The 20,079-nt window shown below is 42.4% G+C and overlaps 1 protein-coding gene across 1 annotated transcript in view; it reads left to right on the forward strand.

Annotated features, from left to right (window-relative positions):
• The window catches only part of Eif3h (eukaryotic translation initiation factor 3 subunit H), an 83,696-nt gene extending 80,489 nt beyond the window's left edge, over positions 1 to 3,207 (forward strand). The window contains exons 7-8 of the mRNA XM_048358423.1: positions 1,591 to 1,723; positions 2,938 to 3,207. Coding sequence (XP_048214380.1) covers positions 1,591 to 1,723; positions 2,938 to 3,035 — 231 coding nt within the window. The 3' untranslated portion in view covers positions 3,036 to 3,207. The remainder of the gene's footprint in view (positions 1 to 1,590; positions 1,724 to 2,937) is intronic.
• Positions 3,208 to 20,079: the final 16,872 nt, after the last annotated feature.

Here is a 20,079-nt window from a genome sequence, read left to right on the forward strand (position 1 = left end):
ATGGAGCAATTATGATTAAGTGCAAGCAATTTTGATAGGAAATAATAGACCAACTGCTGTGAAATTATATAGTATGATATAGACAAAAACTCGTAGAATTGCATGTGTGTGTATACATACGTGTGTATGCGCATGGAGTGAATGTGGAGTGAATGTGGCCATTTAGCCTTTTCTCTGTTAGTGTTGACTGAAGGTCGCATGCTTTTCATACTTTCTGATACCTTGTTTTTGGATTATAGTTTCAAAAAGATCTTAGCATTTGATTCACAAGTAAGTTGGTTTCAGAATGTTCTTTTATTGAGAAAATGTTGTATGTTACGTATGACTGTGCTCCATAAAATCAACTGTACGTAGGATGTTGTTGGGTTAGGCATGGCAGATCACACCTGTAATCCCAGCTCTGCAGGAGGGTGAGGTAGGACGATCTCATTTGACACTGGACCTGGGCAAAAACCCGAGAGCCGATCAAAAAAAATGAAAGCAAAAGAAGACTGGGACAAGGCTTAAGAAATAAAGGACTTACCTAGCAAGGGTAAGCGATTTCCAGTCCCACCAAATACACACACACACACACACACACACACACACACACACGCACACGCACACGCACACACACACGCTGTATACATACATATCTTTTTTCTGTACAAAAAGCTCTCCTATTTCATTGCTATTCATTTTCATGAAGAATCTTAATACTAAGTTCATATTAGCTGGCCTTGGTTTCTCATTGCTTGACACTTTTTAAAAGAAATTATTATTAAGTAGTTGTACCAAGAGGTTACAATTCCATAAATCAGGTTATCAGTAATTGCTTCTTGCTCAACTTCACCCCTTCCTTTGTTCTCTTCCATTCCCCTTCCCAAGTTTCCCTATTCCCGTTACATATTTCAATTTTTGCATAGTGTGCATCGAATATAATTACTCCGTTCATGAGTACCTCCCTCCCCTCACATTATATCATTTCAAAAGGCTGTGTGAGGGAATGTTATTTCTACTGCAATTGTGAACAGTCTTCAACTTTCAGTTCTTATTTGTAATTGAGATATAAGACATAGTCTATGTCTTTGAATCTGCCTTCTTTTCAGAGGATCATAGGAATTAGAGTATTATTTGAGCTAGTATTAGTTCTTTGCTACAGAGCTGTGGCACAAATGATTGCTTGTTAAGAATAGCAAAATAGTGGGGGGGGGAGAGAATAACATCATTGCAATTGTGGTTACTTTAGATCTAGACAGGTAAATTGAAAGAATTGCCCAGGTTGGAGTTCATTACATAGTTGCTAAAGTTAGGAAGCATTTTTTACCCCTCTCATTCAGGAATTGTCAGATTCTTAAGCTCCCTGTTGATTCCAGAATCAGTTTTATTTCCTGAATCATAAGTTAAAGGCCAAGGAAACTAAAGTTCTTCCAAAAGAATTTTCTCCAATGATTGCCATAATTAGGTTCTTAGAAGCAAGTAACCAGATAATGCCATTTATAAAATGAAGATTAAAATTCAGAGCCATGGTGTTTTACTGTGAGAGAAGTCTTTTTTTGTGCCCTCACACTGAGGAAAAAAATAACCAGATCATCTTCTCCTTGCTTTCAGTATCAGCAGCGTCGCCAGCAGGAGAATATGCAGCGCCAGAGTCGAGGGGAACCCCCTCTGCCCGAGGAAGACCTGTCCAAACTGTTCAAGCCGCTCCAGGCCCCCGCCAGGATGGATTCTTTGCTCATTGCAGGTACTGTTAGGGGATGCAAGACACACTGCTTTCCCTCCTTCTTGAGGAAGCAGCAGACCAAGAGATTTGCAAATATCAATATAGGCCATAATAACTAACATAGTTTAAATATGTCTTAATTCCTTTCACTGCTTTTCCTTGGTATATGAGCATTTCTGATGGAAACCGAATGACTTATTTCACTCATCCATTGGAGAAACTAAGAAAAAGGCTCATAAAGCCTCATAAAGCAAGGTCATGTGGTTCAAGCTCCTTTTCATCATCTGCTCTAGTAGTGTGCATACTGGGTATATACATTGAATTGGAGTTTCTGTCTTGAAAATATTGCCCTACTATTTTTATGGTTACTTGAACATAATTCCCGATGACCTTCTGCTAGCAATGCTTAGCATTTAGAACCTCTCTTCCTCTCTCTCCGCTCTCCCCATTCCTCCTCTCTTTCTTTCCTCTCCTCCCTCCCCTCTTTTCAGTTGAACAAAGTATAAGTCCTTGCATCCTATAGAGATAATTTTTCATATATACTGCCCATGTTCTTAATTAGGCCATATCAAATTTCTGTAAAAATATTACATGCCATTTTATTCTAATAACGTTTATTAATTAGAGTAAAAACTTGCTGCAACAAATGGTAATCTTTCACAGTTTCTTCATGCTATTGATGTGTTTTTGAGTAGGTGAAAATGAAAATTCCTTAAAATATTCTAGTGTACATAAAAACCAATTTTGGAAAGCTGAGATACCATTCCTTCTGTAAGGGCCAATTCAGATATACTGTTATACTTTCAAAAAATGTCTTTTTCACTTGATGATTTGCTTAATGAAGCAAAGAGGACTCAGCTCTTGCTCATCTTGGCTCAGGGGAAAGGCGCTTAAACATTCCCCAAGCTCAGACTGAAAGCCGTTCTGCTTGTTTGCAGCCGGATGGGTGGGTCTGGCTGCTCTGCAGTTGTGTGCTTTTGTAATTCTCCTTTCTGTCTGTTGAGGTGAGCCAGTGTTGCGTAATCACCTCTTTGTGATTGTCAGCTAATAATAAAGCTTTATGACTAAAAACCTGGAAAAACTATACTTACCTGATCAAAAGTAGAAGGTACCTTTTCCAAAGAAATTACATTTTATACATTATTCCTTATGGAAAAAGTGAATTATTTTATAAATTCTTGATTCAAAGCAAAATACTGATGATTTTGCCATTGTGGTCTTTGTCAAATACACAGGTCAGATTAACACTTACTGCCAGAATATCAAGGAGTTCACTGCTCAAAACTTAGGCAAACTCTTCATGGCCCAGGCTCTTCAAGAATATAACAACTGAGAAAAAGGAGCTTCAGGGCAAGGAGTTAACGAGGACTCTGGAGATCAAACCAGGGCAGCTCTTGGAAGAACTGTGGTTACACTTTGAAAAGCACAGAGCATTCCTTTGATGTCACGACCGTCTTTGGCTGTAATGTCTCTCGCCAATAATAAAACCAAATCTTGACAGTGTTCGTTTGGCGTGTGTATTTTGTTTATTTTGATACTTGTTTATTTCCAAAAGTTAATAGAGAACCTTTACTGGAAGCTTAAAACGGAGGTTGGCCAAAAACTTCACCAGGCATCGTTTTGTTCCCACTCAAGTGCCGTGTTTCAGCTGTATGGTTCAGTGCTACTTATCCACACTTTTGCCACGAAACCCTGACAGCTACTTGTTTTATCCTCATTGCTCCCAGGTTCTGCCCCGGAAGACCAGCTTTCATGTACTCGCTCAGCAACCCCGTCCGTAGGTCTGCAGTCATTTCAGTGAAGGACTATGTTTTATATGGAAGCAACTCGTTTTGCATATATTGTTCTATTTACTATTTTGCATTTATCTTTTCATACATTTTGCTAATGGCAAGTCTTACTGAGAAGGAGAAGGAGAATTTAGGAGAAATGTAGTACATTCGAAAAAAAGACTTAAAGAGTTTTGATGTTTTCAAGATGGTTAAAGATACTGTGTGTATATATAAGGTATACCTGTGTGGCGGGGTTAGTCATCTATGAGACTTTTAGATGACAATTAACCTTGAGAGGATGATCAGAAATGGAATTGAGGAAGCTGGGTCAGAGACGCTCGTTTGTATGTAATACTAGCTACTCATGAGGCAGGAACCTGGATGGTTGAGGTTTGAAGCCAGCCCTGGTGGGATCTAAAGCCTGACTGGAGGCATGGCTCAAGTTGTAAACAACCAAATTCAAGCCCTGGTGATGGACGGATGTGGCATGTTGTATAGGTCATGAGAGTTGAGGAATCCCTTGTTCAATATTGCTTTGGAGAGACCACAGGATTTGTCAGGTTAATTAAAACAAAGTCATTAACTTTCCTTTGCTTACTTTACTTAGCTGCCTCATCAGTGAGATGAAAATTGGGGATAAGAATATTAGTTTAGATAAGTTCACTGGGGATGGAGGTAAAGCATACTGTACAGGAATGTATAGCCATTATTCATTATGTGTTCATGATGAAGAATATACTCTAGGCAGTTTATTCAGGGTGTGAGGTTGAAACTTGGGTTTTGCTTTAAAAGCTCAGAGAAGATCACCATTCTAAGTCAGTCAGGTGCTGGTGGCTCACACTTATAATCCTAGCTACTCAAAACTGAGATCTGAAGATCATGATTTGAGCCCAGCCTGGGCAGGAAAAATCATTGAAATTGTTCCCCCGCCCTTACCCCCAAACCAGAAGTTTAGCTGTGGCTCAAGTAGTAGAGCACTAGCCTTGAGCACGAAAACTCAGACCAACACCCACGCCCTGAATTCAAGCCCCAGGAATTATGCATATGCGGGTGCGCGCACGCACACACATTCATATGGTTAGAGTCAACTAATAAGCCAGTTGTGGTGTAATCCCACTTATACAGAAGTCTGTATAGGAGGACTGCGTTCCAGCCTGGTTGGGCAAAAATACAAGACTGTCCCCCAGATGAATAAAGCAAATTCGTTTAAGTGGTAAAGCGACCGCCCAGCAAGCAAGAGGCCCAGCGCTCAAACCTCGGAACTGCCAATTTTTGAAAACAAAAAATATCTTAAGACCATGAACAGTCTAGAATCCTAGTACTTGCTCACATGTGTAACAATTAGGGATGAATTCTTAGGGGTGGATATACTGGTCAAATGGTATGCAAGTACTAAGGGTCTTTTACCTATACTGCCCAGTTGCCTTTGCAGAAGCTTCCGCTGGAGGTATAGTATGATGTTAGAGCATTTATGTAGCATGTGAGACATCCTAGGTTTAATTCCCAGCATCATACACACACAAATACACACACACACAGAGGCAAAAAGAAGTTGCTACTGATTCCCACTGTCACCCACGGTGATATTTGAGTCAACACATCCATATTTGAGGACTGTTGGGCAGAATAGATACACTAATAAACAGACAAGTCATGGTCTGTGCCCTTGTGGATGGAATACTCTCGGATCATTTCCCTGCATTCTAATTGCCTGGATTTGGAATTTTATTGCCCCTGAAGTAGCAGGGCAAAATAAAAGGAAAGAAATTCAGCTCCAACATAACCTAAATTAGTATTTATTTCATGATGAACAAAATTCAGTTAATATTTTCATAAGGTGTGGTTCTTTTTATATAGTACCTTATGATTGTTTTGTTTCTTATAACTCAGTAATACTGAGTATTCAGTGGATGACTTTAGTAGTTTTTAATTTAGGAGTTGTGGGGAAAACTTCAGGAAAACAAATCAAGAATTAAATTGCTACAGTGTGTAGTGTTAGCTAATGTTACTACAGAGTGTAGCTTTTGTTCGCCATTTTTCACGAATAAACATATTGGTTCATCCATAATTATTTGCAGTTCCTTCAGGTTGAAAAGAAGAATGCTGATGAGCTCAGTACCAGGTCTAATAAGTCATTCACAGACTAAAAGGACAGGAAAAGCTAGCAGTGGGAAGTTGAATATTGATAACTCAGAAAGTAAAACATTTGACCATTGTCTCATAATCACTTGTGACATTTTAGAAAGTGCTACATTCTTCCCATGAAAATACCTGAGAGAATACATCTTCATCCTCCTTGAAACACCATTAGTTATTTAGGGAAAAATATTGTACATACTTATAAGGTACAATTCGATAGGATTTTGGAATACAATGTGAAATGCCCAAATCAAGCCAGACATTCCCTTCATCACCTCAAACATTTGACATCTTTGTGATGAAAGCCTAGAAATGTGTAGTACTTAAGTATTAGCTATATTCACTTTTCTGTGTAAACATCTCAAACTCACAAGCTTGTCCTCTACCTGAGGGTTTTGTGTCATTTGATTACTATGTACTATCTGTTCTCCCCCTCCTCCACAACTCTTGAGTTCAGACTTTACATATTACAAATACCATGAGAACATACAGAATTGTCTTTCCGTGTATATTTCACTTAGTATTATCTTCTCTAATTCCATTCATTAGAAAACTTCACTTTTGCTTTGTGCTGGCATTAAACCTGATATGTATGTAGATAGATGATAGATAGATAGAAATAATGTTAATGAAGTTTTAAAATTGTAGTTATTAACTTCATTTCTTCTGTGTACATGTGCACATACATGCATGCCAGTACTGGGGCTTGAACTCAGGTCCTTGTGCTCTTCCCTAGCATAGTTTTGCTTTAAAGCTAGCACTCTATCACTTAAGCCACACCTCACTTTTGTCCTTTTGCTGGTTAATTGGAAATAAGTCTTGCAGGTTTGTCCTGTCTGGCTTCCACCTGTGATCCTCTGATCTCTGCCTTCTGAGGAGCTAGGCAGGTGCCATGGGCAACTGAGTATAAACCCCATTTGTAAAGTATTTCACAACTAAATTATGCAACGCACCAAGATCCAAGTAAGTCCACAGATTCTGCGCTCATTACTGCTAGCAAATTCCTGGTGCCAGGAAGAAGAAGCCATAATACCTTAGTGCTTCAGGCCATCTCAGACTTGGTATGTGCAGAGGATTCGACATGAAGGGGTGGATAGAAACTGTGTATTAAGATTGTCAAAGATCTCGGGAAAGCAGTACATGACGACTGTCTGCAGTGGTATAGAGTACTTATGTAGGAGCTTGAGCTCATTTGCTGAACAGTGATGCCTTTACTAACTAGGAGTTTGAATCTCTTTGGATGGTTTGGAACAGGGACTGGCCCCCAAATTACTCAAGACATCATGGGAAGGTGGGGTGCCAGATCTGCTGGGAAACTCATTTGCTGGCAGAAACTGCCCATTTCCTTGGTACTTCTCTTTACATCAATGGACACTCCCTATAATGTACTATAAGCCTATTTGGCTCCATAGAACTGGCAGAAGCCAGAGAGGCCATACGTTAGTCTTAATGGTAATTTTAGGGCTACAGTCTGTGGAATCAGGAATGGTTTCCAAAAGCCAACTTGGGAGAGTTTGGGCCATTCTTCTGGAATTTGATCTCTCGCAGACATTTAATTCTCTGGGCACCTGAGTCATCCTTATTCTCAAGAGGCTGTGAAACCGTTACTGCAATTGCCATACGATCACTTTATTACAGTCACGATTGTGTGGGATTAGCTGTGGAAGTCAGTTGCGTTTTCTTGCAAGTTAGTCATGCAGTTTTCAATCCACTTGTTGAATTAATGGCCAGCAATGTGTCAGAGATTGAATAAAATCTCAGGGTCTTAGAAACACAAGTGGTCCTTGGAACTATCTTGAGCTAAGGGGTTAGCAGACAAAATGCTGAATCCATGCTTCAGGACTGGCTGGAAGTCCTTTTAAATGAGTTTCAGATATGTTTGGGGTTCTTTTTTGTCCATGTCTGTATGAGCATTTTTCTTATACTCTGCTGAAGATCTGTAGGGGAAAGATGATTTTCTCTCCTGACCCAAAGGTGTCTACTCTGAACAAAAGTGAAGTAGCACTTTATCTGACCATCAGTAAGACATGGTCCATTTCTACATGCCCCTTCCTTGTTGATTGCAGGGGGAACTAATGGTTCTGGCATTTATATCAACCTCAAAATGTAAACTCAGGTATCATTTTTATTACTTTTAGAAATCATTTCCTCATTGACCCTTCTCTAGGACACAGCCATTTCTGGCATCTTCCATCTTCTTTTGTGGACATGGAGGTGAAGGATTTGTTTAACTTTCAGCAGTGTTTACCGTCTCTGACGGTAAATGATCCTTGCCTTCTTTTCTTGGGCTGTAGTCTGTCTTGCCAACGTTTTACTTTGTGTGTGTTGGAAACCGTTCTTATTTTGTCAGATCCCCTGGGTAATCTTTCCCCACCTTTGTTTATCTTGTCATTTGGCTTTCACTTGCTTGACTCTTCCCCAATTTGAATCTGCCTGTGATTCTTTGGTGTTGATTCTTGCCCTTCTTCATTTTGAGATGTTAAAATCCATTTTTTTAAGAGTTACAAAGATTTTCATTTGTTTCCTGATCTAATCATGCATCGTTGAATGCTATAATTCTCTAATCAGACAGGCAAGTATCCCAATAACCTCATCTCCTACATCACAATGGTGCGGGTCTATTTTTTTCTTTGATGCGTACAGCTCCCATTATTGCTAATGAAAGGTCTTCATGTGCATTAAGGGGAAACTAGACCTCTAATGAGATACAGAGAGGAATTGCAGCTGATGATTTCCACTTCTAGACCACTGTACTATAACAGAAATGCACTCTCAGGAGGCAATGGGCAAAAAAAAACCCAAAATGCATGTGCTGCCTACTTAAAATACCTTGTCTGTTCTTAATGGACAGGAGGTTTTGTTTTGCCTTATAGTCTGATCCTCCTTACTGCAGAGCAGACCTATTAGGGAAGAAGGTTTTTCAAAACTTAGGTAATTGGGAAAAGAAAGTGAATAGACAAATTGCATTGTGTTTGAAACAGCTTTTAAGAGCAACCCTTTCATTAATATATTATTTTATAATTGGCAAAGCACTTGCTCATATGTTTTCTCATTTAGGATGAGGAAGGACTACAGATGCATTCGAAAGTGGCTGCACACTGAGGGGATGAAACATACAATTCCCACTCAGGGATGATGGAACTAAATTTCAAGCAGGCTGTGATTAACTGGAGATGCTTCACCCTAGATAACAGCATGGGGACTGGAGCTCAGGCCTTGTGTTCTTTTGCTTTTGTGTTCTTCCCCTTATACAAACAGACCCCAAGCATTGTCATCTTGAAGATGAGGTAATGGGATCCTTGCCTGTCTGGGAGAGAACTGTGATATTCAGAGATGCATGCTAAGTTCAGGGAACAAGTTAGAATCCTTGTGACTATTAAAAACAGGTGGATTTCAAGACCTCCCCAGCACACTTTGTTTCAAGATAACCTTTGCCATTTGTGTGATACCTTCCCTTCTGGAGTAAACCACTCTCCCCTTAACGCAACAACTTCCAGGGACTATTTCATCCTGAGCCACTCACCCACTAAATTCAGAGCAGTGGGGTGTTTATAAAAAGACCAGAGAGAGACACCTTGCCCAGTTAGTGATCCTTTTCTGATAAAGATTGAGATTAAGTGATTCCAGTATCCTCGTATACATGAAGCCCTGGGTTCAATTCCCCAGCACCACATATATAGAAAATGGCCAGAAGTGGCGCTGTGGCTCAAGTGGCAGAGTGCTAGCCTTGAGCAAAAAGTAGCCAGGGACAGTGCTCAGGCCCTGAGTCCAAGGCCCAGGATTGGCAATAAAACAACAACAGATTCATTTCTAAACCTCATGTTGACAGTTCTGTCATGCAGGGCTTAGTAGCAGACATACTGAAGGGGAGAAGTATCAGACCCCAAGTGAAAGATGCTTTCTCAGCTCCTAACACTTACTTTTCTGTTTCTTTTCCAAAGACTTGGCTTCATGGAATCAGTTTTGAGTGGTCTCCTTCCCCCCTCCCCCCTCCCCCCTCCTCCTCTGCTTTTTCCCCTCTCCTCCCCCCCCCCCCCCCAGGCACGAGAGAAAGTTTATTATGCCTTATCTAGGGCAGGGGTCGGGGTGTGGCCAGGTGGATTAGGATGTGACCTCAGGGCAGGGGGGTGGGGTAACTGCCTCCAGGTATACAGGTGGGGGGCATCTGCCTGGAGCCCTCCTGGGTGGACCTTACATTCTGGCCTTTTAATAGTTATGAAAAGGGATGAAGACTCTCTGGCTGCTTCCTGCTGGCAAAGGGCATCGACATTAGGGGTAAAAGTGGAAATGTGGCCCCTCCAGGAGAAGGCCAGCAGCAGCTGGCACTTGGTAGTAGATGCCAGTCCTTGAATGAAACCTGGAAGAAGTCTCATGAGGCAGGGCCGGGACAAAAAAAATACTAAGGCAAAAGCAAGGATTTAGGGCAGAAAATTAAAAATTGTATGACTTGGCTAGTTTGGCTAGTTCTTACACTCAGGTACGGGCATTAGATGGACAAGCTACTATTCCTTGGTCCCCTGGCTCTGATTAATTTTGAAAGGGCGAGAGTAAAGTGACTCCATTTAGGATGTGACATTATTCTCTGTACTCCATGATCCTTGTTCCCCGAACTGGCTGAGTCCCAGGGGTCTAGGTGCTTGTTGCTGGGATGGCTGGCCCCAGTTGGCATTCACAGGGGTTTGAACTCAGGGCCTAGGCACTGTCCCTGAGCACTTCTGCTTGAGGCTAGCATTCTACCACTTGAGCCACAGCGCCACTTCCAGCATTTGGCTGGTTAGAGATAAGTCTCTTGAACCATGCTTCCAGCCTGGCTTTTTGCTAGTTAGTTAGGAGATGGAGTTTTAGAGAGCTTTTCTGCCCGGGCTGGCTCCTAACTGCAATCCAAGGAGTCTTTGCCACAAAAAAATCCCCTATTTATTCCTAATTAAAACAACAAGGAGACCAAGAGGACTAGAGCTTACCTGTACCTTGTCAAGAATTGACCAACAAATACTTGCCAGAATTCTGCAATGACAAAACTCAGTAGATGTGATGAGAATTTTAGCACAGATCTATAGCTAAATGGACATATAAAGAATGACATGCCGGTTAATTATACACAAAATTAACAAGCTTTGTCTTGTATGAATTTAAGACATACCCATACCATCTTTTCCGTACACTGTTTCTTCAATTCCCTTTTCCAAAACCTCACTAACAAATGACATTTACACAGACAGACATACACACATACACACTGTGCACATAGGTCTTACAGCACACAAAAATGGATTTTGGCCATAGAATCTTTTGGAATTGCAGCAGCAAATGACATTTTGCCCAATATTTTAGAACTATGTGGTCAGTTAGAAAAACAAAAACTTTGCTAGCAAACAAAAATTTTCAGATTACCAAACGGAGAAACCCTATTTTGATCAACTGATTCAGCTCAAGTGGGATGCCATGGTGACCAGAGGAGGGCCGAGAGGACACAAACACTAACAGAACACGTGGCATGGCATAATGTCGCCTGAGCTGGTGCCATGATTGTGCCTGTTAAACCTAACATCTGCCACGTGGTCAATGCTAGAGAAAACAGGCAATCTTAGATAGCTTTGCTGACAAAGCACATTGGTGGTCGAGCCTCCATTTCGAAGGCCTGTGAAAAGAGGCAGCTTTGTGAGCAAGGCACATTATCAGGATGGTACGACTTGGAGTTTTATAAAGTAAGCAAGCAAGCAGGTAGACGAGAGAAGGGAAGAGGAAGGGAGGAAAGGAGGGAGAGAGAGCGAGCGAGCAGAGAGCCTGAATATAAGCGACTTCTGACCATTTACCATTGCAGCAGCAGCAGCTATTTGTGTGAGTATTTCGAGCAGGCCTCATTGCACTGGCAAGAACCGTGCTAGCTGTGTCCGGGCTCAGGCGTGACTGTGACCGCAGGCACCCATTAAAAGTGCTTGAGGGAATCGTTCTGGTGAGTGAAGGAGAGCTTACTGGGAAAGCCAAGCCTCCAAAGCCAAGGGTCCTCGGCCCCGGAGGTGACTGGGCCCTGGCCTGGGAAGGTCAGGAAGGTCACTTGTGGTACCGAGCCACAGAGAAGCTGAGCAGCGGTTTTGCTCACCAGGGTAGAGAAGTGGTGTGGACGAGGATGTGGAGGCCAGCAATGGTATTGGTGGAAAGTCCTCCTGTGTGGAGTCTTGCAGCAGTTCGGTTCATGGAAAAAGGGCCATCAGGACTGGGGATACTCCCAGAAAAAAGGAGGAAAACAGTGGGGAGTTCCGGTAGCTGATAAAGGAGAACGCCATGTAGTATTCAGACAGGAGAAAAAGTTTATTACCGAGCTGCTGGCCTGTGACCGAGGTGATGCATGGCCCGAGAGAAGGATCCTTCTTCTTAACACTTTTTTCTCCCCCTGAAACAACTTTGGGTTGGTTTCTATATAGCTTTCAATTTTAAACACACACACACACACACACACACCAATTGAACTCATGTATGCCAAAGCATAGCTAACTGCTCTTGGGTTTCAGAAAATTTGAGGATAGCCAGGCACTCAGTGGCTCACACCTATAATGCTATCTACCCAGCTGAGATCGGAGGATTATGGGTTGGAGCCAACCTGAGTAGAGAAACCCAAGACTCTCCAGTTAATCCACAAAAAAGCTGCAGTGGAGATGTGGCTCAAGTGACAGAACTCTTGCCTTAAACAGCTAAGCGAGAGTACAAAGCCCAAAGTTCAAGTCCTACAGCCAGTGCATGCATAAATAACTAAATATAAACAAATAAGTCAATGGGGTTCAGCCCTAAGTAGCAGTAGGAAAATGAATTAATTTACAAATCTGTTGATAGGATTTGAAATTAGGCTGTGTTGTCTCATCTCTGCCACTATTAAAGTCTCAGCTCACAGGTGTGTGAGTACAGGTACTGAGAGCTATTGCTTCCAAAATCACTCACCTTTTTATATTATTCTGTGTTTCAGCATCTCATTGGGGGCCCGAATCTTCCCTTTACATGGTAGCATTTTTTCTCTGTGAGGTGCTCTTGTTCCCTAAAGTATTCAAAACACAAAGGTTACACAACTCAGGAAACATGAAGTTGGTAAGCTCACTTGATTCCTCTTGCACCTTCCCCATCACCTTGGCTGTTCCAGCTGGGAAGTGAGTGCAAGAGGTGAAGTTTTGCTGGAGATTGGCGGTGTAAACACATGGCAGCCTATTCTAAATTTGATCTGCAATGAAAACATTTCAAGCAAAAAAAAATTAAGCCATGTTCTCCTAATAGTGAAGTGTGTTGGAGATACAGATGCCAGTTTTAGTGGAGTACAAATCGGCATTGGGAAGAGTGTGTGTGTGTGTGTGTGTGTGTGTGTGTGTGTGTAAACGTACCACTTACTACACTACGGACTAAGATTTGAACAACTCTTCACCTTTGCAATGGTAACGTGGAATCTATTCCTTCCCACTCCCAAACTCAGAGAAACAAGTGATTTGTTAGGAACAAAGACATTTGCATTTATGATGTTCCTGTCATTCTGTTCATGCTTCTGTGAATTTGCAAATGTACGGAAATTCAGAATCATCTGGGCTAGGAGAGGGAGAAAGGGAAGGTGTTGATTTTGCATCTAGATGAAGCCCTGATGTGGCAAATCTTGGATGACAACCTCCCATCTTGTGTGGAGGGACTATAGCAATTTGGGGGCTCTGCTGTGAAGTGATTAGAGACTGGTGTTGCAAATCCTCCATGAATTCTGAGTGGGTTTCCCAGTCAATCTTTGTTCCCAGCCGAAAGCGCACTTGGACTAAAGCTTGTCTTCTGATTCTTTCATGTGCTAGAGGCTTGCCTCTTATTAGCTCCAGGAAGAGAAACCAAACAGCCAAGCCAATAGGAGACTGAATTTTCCTGCAAAAGAACTGAATATTGCTTACCTGCCCAGTCCAGTGGCGTGAGTCCCTCGTCACTAATTTGGCATGGCATTTAGCTTTGCCAGTGGAGCATCACTGAGAAACAAATGTTGAATCACAAGCTTCAGCTTTCAAAGGGGTGCTCACCATGAATTTTTATTCTATCTCCCCACCATCCAGAGCACTTTCTAAGTGTTTATTCAGCAAACAAATGTGCCATGGTCTGAGCTCTGCCCGGGAGGAGACAGACAGCCCTGACTCAAGGGGTTGAGTCAGGAGCAGTGGTTCTCAGGATACGGTCCTAGGGGGAGTTTCATTTGTGATCCTGTTAGGAATGAGATTCTCCATGTTTCTGTCAGGAGCCCACCCAACCTCTGTGTTCTCTCCAGCATTTCGATTCTGGAATCTAGCTGCTATTAGGGGATTTCTTTGGAGGGGAGGGCGGAGCGGGAGTGTTGTTTGTTTTGCTGCTGTTATTGTTTCTAAATCAACTCTGAAATAAGGTAGTAAGGCCTGGAATTAAAAAAAAATTATTGTTGTTGTGAAGGTGATGTACAGAGTGGTACAGATATATAAATCAGGCAAAGTGTACATTTCTATGTTACCTTTCTTTTTTGTCAGTTGTGGGGCTTGAACTCTAGGCTTGGGTGCTGTCCCTGAGCTCTTCAGCCAAAGGCTAGCACTTTACCACTTGAGCCACAGCACCACTTCCAAGAGTACATTTCTTTTTGAACAATGTCAGCCCTTCCCTCATTCTCTCTCAGTTTTTCCCTCCCACCCCACCCACAAGTTGTATAGTTTGTGTTCAACAGAGTGTCCGGTGAATATCACTGCTGCATTTGTTCACCCTTTGTCCCTCTGTTTCGGTGTCCCCCCCCCCCCTTGCCCTCTCAAAGACATTTAAGTGAACAAACAAGACAGAAGGAAATGAAAACAAAAACAGCAACAAACAGAAAAAGAACTTCTTAATTCCATTTCCTGGAGTTCAATCCATTAAATATTATTTTATATAGTCAGATACTCATAGCTATTGCACTTCTGTGATCAGACCAAAAGATAGATAGGTTGCATGGTTTCCCTCATTTGTGATAACTAGAATGTGCCTATAAGTCTACAAGTAAGCACACTGGATGGTAAAACGAAAACAAATACGCTGGGGCATAATAAATTATACGGGTTTCTAATGGATTTTTTTAAAAAAGTTGCTAGCCAGTTGATATTGGGGAGACTTAATTCACTAAGTCATTGTAGAGCAGACATGTAAGGTGAGAAGGTTCAGTCCCTGGGCTGTATAAAGCCCACGAAGTCATTAGTTACATGACAAGACAGACACATAATCCTTCTCATCAGCTGCCTGGGGCTGGCTGGCTGTATTGATAATTTTGTATTCCTTTAATGATATTATGACTATCCAAATGGTCCTTGACAGAAAAAAAGGCTCCCCACCTGAGTGTAAAGGGGAATAATACATCAAGTCATGAACAAGGATAAGGAGGAGAGGAGAGGGAGGAGGAGGAGAGATGATAAGTAAGGAATCAAGAGAAGAAAGGGAGAAGGAAGGGGAAAGGTTGGAAGAATCCACAGGTCCATGGAGCCTTGTATGTCGTGAGCCTGAGACAATAGCAGGGCTTCCTTGAGGCAGCTGTGCTGAATGCAATGGCCACATTGCTAGCATAAATAGATGATGACAAAGAAGAGCATGGGCATGGTGGCTCACTTCCGAAATCCCAGCTACTCGGGAGAAAAGCCTGTGAGATTTGTCTCTAAAATGCAACAAGCAGGTTTAGAGGCATGGCACAAATGGTAAGATGGTAGAACACCAGCCTAGCAGGTAAGTGAGCATAAGTGTCTCAGTTCAAATTCCAGTATGGGCGGGGGGGGGGAGGAACACTAGAGCTGGCAAAAATGCTCACCATTTTGGTGGAGGGAATTTTGACTGGAGCATCTTCTTAAAACCACAGGGATATTAAGCACACTGCCACGTCTCAACACTTTGAGTCTACTGAGAATGGAAAGTACCAGGACTACTGAGGGGATGCGAATCTGTATCCCTCAAGGCAACTGAAACAAATAATTGACAGGCCAAAAATAAAGTTTTTATCTCTTTCTGCCAATACCCCTTTCTTCCTTTCCATTTCAAGTTATTGTTTTTTCTTTATTTTCCAGTGCTTTCTTAAAAAAATATTGTCAAGGTGATGTACAGAGGGGTTACAGTTACATACATAAGGTAGTGAGTACATTTCTTGTCTAACGTGTTACCTCCTCCCTCATTTTCTCCCTCCTCCTCAATCCCCCCCAAATTGTACAGTTGGTTTATAATATATTGTCTTGTAAGTATTGCTGTTGCATTGGTTTGCCTTTTACCCTTTGTATCACCAATAGTCTCTTAAAAAAAGAGAGAGCATATAGAAATTTAGATTTAATTTGTTACAGCTTGCATTTAAAACTCTGGAAAAATGAGAAGTAATTGGAAGATAACAGTAGCAGCTGCTTAGCCAGTTGTTTCAAAATATGGCAATAAAATATTAAACTTGAGAGTTGCTATTTTTGTGCCTGGTGTCTGTCATTGGTTGTGATAGATTTCTAACCTCCCTACCATGTTAATTTGTAGGAGGGGCAAGATGTTTTTGACAAGTGATGGACTTACGTTATTTCTTTAAAAAAAAAAAAATAGAGTCCAGACTGTAAACTTGGTGTGTAAAAACAATTGTTCTATCTTAAAGAAAGAAAAAAGTAAAGAAAGAAAGCTGAACATATAACCAAGCTGCTTAAGACTACAAGACAGCCTCCAATTACACATACTACTAGTGGGAAAAAAAAACAAAAAACCAAAGCCTGCAACTGATTCGGCACATAAATCCAAAGAACCTCTACTTAGAAGGGGATCATGCAGTTTTGATGGAAGATGTGGTTTATTTGCATCACAAATGGGAGGTATGGGATAGTTAAAGTATATGAAATAAACATCCCAGGCCACACCGGGAGGGAGCTTCATTATTCCTGTAAATGGAATTAGCCTGCAGCAATAGCATGGACGATTCAGGTTATTGTAGTGAAAATGGAGTTTCATTTGCCCGTGGAGCAAGGCTGTGCATGTCTCAAATTGGGCATGCCCAGAGCAGTTGTGTGGGCATCCCGGTGAGGCGAGAGATGGCTGTAGCTGATGGCAGTTTGCAGCACTTCAGAAGTGTTGCTGGCTGTTTATGGAGATGGAAGGACTTGGAGATGTTTCCCAACGTCTGTTTCAAAGAACAGCTAGTTTTGTGGTCATAGGTGCTACACAGGAAAGGTGTGTGTGTGTGTGGGGAGAACCTAACAACTTCTAGACAAATAAATTATGAAAAAGGCTTGTGTAAATAGTACTAGGCTTCAACACTTATAAAACATTTAATATATAATACAGGGTGTGAAGATTTTTGTTGGGGTTTGGTTTTGGTGACACTGAGGTTTGAAGTCTGGGCCTTGAGCTACACTCCCAGCCTAAAAAGTGAAGCTTTAAGAGGAGTGGAGAAAGCAGCTGATCCTGGCACAGAGCTGGCTGGTGTTGGAGCACGTCCGTAATACTCACATACCACCGTGCCCAGCAGCACTGACTCCATTTCTTTCAAATGAAGATAATAGTATTAGTTGGACTTGTGTTAAATTGCCAGTACCCTATCTTATTGTTGAAAGCATAGGTATCGGCCATCCCAGAGGACCATGCGGAGATCATCACAGACAGGAGAAGAAGGTTCATAAGGAGGTTTATTAGTGGGGCCATAGTTCCCACGGGAGAGGGAGCTACAGTGCGTCTGCACCTTATCCAGGTGGCAGCTTCTCTCTCTCGGGGTAAAGGGGAAGTAGTTACTAGTGAGTAGGAGTGGCTCATTAGGTATGGGTGGATCTGGGGGCTAGTGGGAGGAGCTAAGGACCTGAGGCTAGGGAAATGCTAACAATTGTAAAGGCAATTTTGCATAGTTCCAGCCACTTTGTGGATACATGTACACAATAGGATCACCAAGCAATGTGGCAAAGCTCTGTATTTACTATTGCAAACACTCATCAAGTGGTAGTGGATTGCATATGCTGTAGGATCAAACAGGGGACCTGTAAAGCTCTTGCTTCTGGGAGTTGCTCTCAGGACTGATTTAGGGTTCCAGAGGAAGAAGTCCATAGTGCAGGGATCAGCGAACTTTTTTTCTGTCAGGTGCCATGCTAGGCTTTGTGGTCCCTATGCTATCAAATAACATCCTTGGTAGCAATGGGAAGGCAGCCACAGATGATATTTAAATAGGTGGGTATGGCTGTGTTCTGATAAAACCTTACTTACAAAAACCAGGACATGATCTGAGTTTGGTTCCTGTTTTCTGCCTCTAACTGATGACAAAGGAAAGCAGTGGTTTGTAAAGGTAAAGGGGTCTGAATTGGGTGTTTGGAGTCTTGGGTTTGGGTTCTAATTCTGTCATCGGCTATAACAAATTGAGCTCTTTGAGGCTTAGTTAACTGGTTCACCAAGTGGCTTAGATTTTTGCCCTAGTAAATACATAAGTGAAAGAGAACATGGAGAAAGATGCTATAGTGGTACTCTACAACCCTCTGCTGCTGGCCACAGTGGCTCAAACCTATAATCCTAGCTACTTGTAAGGAGGTTAGATTGAAGGATCATGATAAGAGGCAACCCCAGGCAAGAAGTCTGGGATAATTCTTCTCACCCAATGGATGGATGTTCCTGTTATTTTGGTTACGCGGAGAAGTACACATAGGAAGATCATGACCCAGGACAGCTCAGGTATGAAGCTGGTTCTATCTCAAACAATGACCAACACACAACAGGCTGGAAGTATAGCTTAAGTGGTAGAGTATCCACCTCGCAAGCATGAGGGCTTAAGTCCAAACCCCAGTACTGCCAAAAAGTAAACCTCATAGGCGTGTGTGTGTGTGTGTGTGCATGCATGCGTGCGTGTGTGTTTATTTGTTCATTCAATAAGTTCTTTTTTGGCAGGAATTAGTACTCTGCTGAGATCGAGAGCTACAGTAGTGACTAAGATGGATTTGGCCCTGTCTGCATGGCATATACAATCTTCTTGGGTGTTTATTTTTGGAGAATTGTTATATGATTTAAGTGGAGAGTGCAAAAAAAAAACAACAAAAAAAACCCCACCGATTTCTCCACCTTTCCAGAAGCCCTTTGTGTTGAGTAGCATGGAGCACAGCGAATGTAACCGAGACTGGAGAAGGGGTGATGTGTCGGGAGATAAACACTGAAGAGGCCTCAGAATGGAGTCAGGCTTGGCATGCGAGCCTTCCTTACAGTCATGTGTGTAAGAATCCTCTGTTCTGTTTATACAGCAGATTCAGCTTCCAGCCCCAGATGTTTCCGGCACCTGGTTAATTTATCCAGAAAAGGCCAGTGCTCATTAAGACTCCCAAGTCCCAGAGCTGAGTTTTTATGGGTGGGGAAACTGAGGTACTGAAATGGTTATGGGATTGGCTCAGATCCGTTTGCTGGACGTTGGATGCAGGACCCAGGCCAACACACCCGGTGGGCCTTAGGAACAGGACCAAGGTCTCCTTCCCCAGGACTGCCTTTGTCTCGAGGGCGGCTGAGACTTCTCAGCCCCACGACCCCAATTAAGTTTAAGAAGGATTTGGGGGCCTGGAAGTTCTGCTGGGAGGGAACCCACTTTGACAGAGGAGGGGCTCGAATCAGGAAACCACATGCTGCTTCCGGACGAAAGAAGTTTGGCAGCCTTCGGGCTGTGAGTTGGACGGCTGCCGTCCGTCAGAGACGAGCCGCAGGGTGTGGACACAGTGTCTCTCTCCTCCCTGTTCAGTGCTCGTTTCTGTCCCTGGAGGCCCTTGTAGTGAGGTTGTCTCTCCGTGCACAAGTGTCCAGGAACCAAAATGGATTCCTGTCTAAATGGTTGTAGTCATTTGTCATTGGCCTGTCCACACAGCGAGCCAAGTGTGGATTTCCTTCTCAGTCACCTGGTAGGGTTGTCGCCATCTCCAGCTTCGAAGCGGGTGGGGGGGTTAGGGGAGGGGAGAGAGAGAGAGAGAGAGAGAGAGAGAGAGAGAGAGGAGAGAGAGAGAGAGAAGAGAGAGAGAGAGAGAGAAGAGAGAGAGAGAGAGAGAGAAAAGTCAAACTCCACCAAACTTGGCCACATGGCATAACCAATTTGTCTAAAAACTATGGTTTGAAAGTTCATCAAAAGGTATCATGGATTTTTTTTTTTAAGTAGCTAGGAAGAGATGTAAACAGAAATTCTTTTCTACTTGCCTGGCTGAAATAACAAGCCCAATGCAGAGAATTATGGGGGTAGTCTCTGTAATAAGATGAAAACGCAAAGGTTGTAAAACACTGTATCTTTGCAACGCCGAATGCCAGCTCTCCTCAAAAGTAAGAATGGATCAGCAAGTGAGTTCTGCATACTACAAAGTGAGCTTATTTGGGGTTTTTGCAGAACCAATGAGCAAAAGAAATTCAGTCCAGAACAAATCTAGAGATGAGACCTAATGGTCCCTCCAGCTCAATTCCAGCAAATCAGTCCTAGGTGCCAATCAGAGCCCTACTCCAGGGTTGGAGGTCAAATAACATGTCTTGTGT

The sequence above is a fragment of the Perognathus longimembris genome, chromosome 12, assembly GCF_023159225.1.
Source record: "Perognathus longimembris pacificus isolate PPM17 chromosome 12, ASM2315922v1, whole genome shotgun sequence".
Classification (NCBI taxonomy): domain Eukaryota; kingdom Metazoa; phylum Chordata; class Mammalia; order Rodentia; family Heteromyidae; genus Perognathus; species Perognathus longimembris.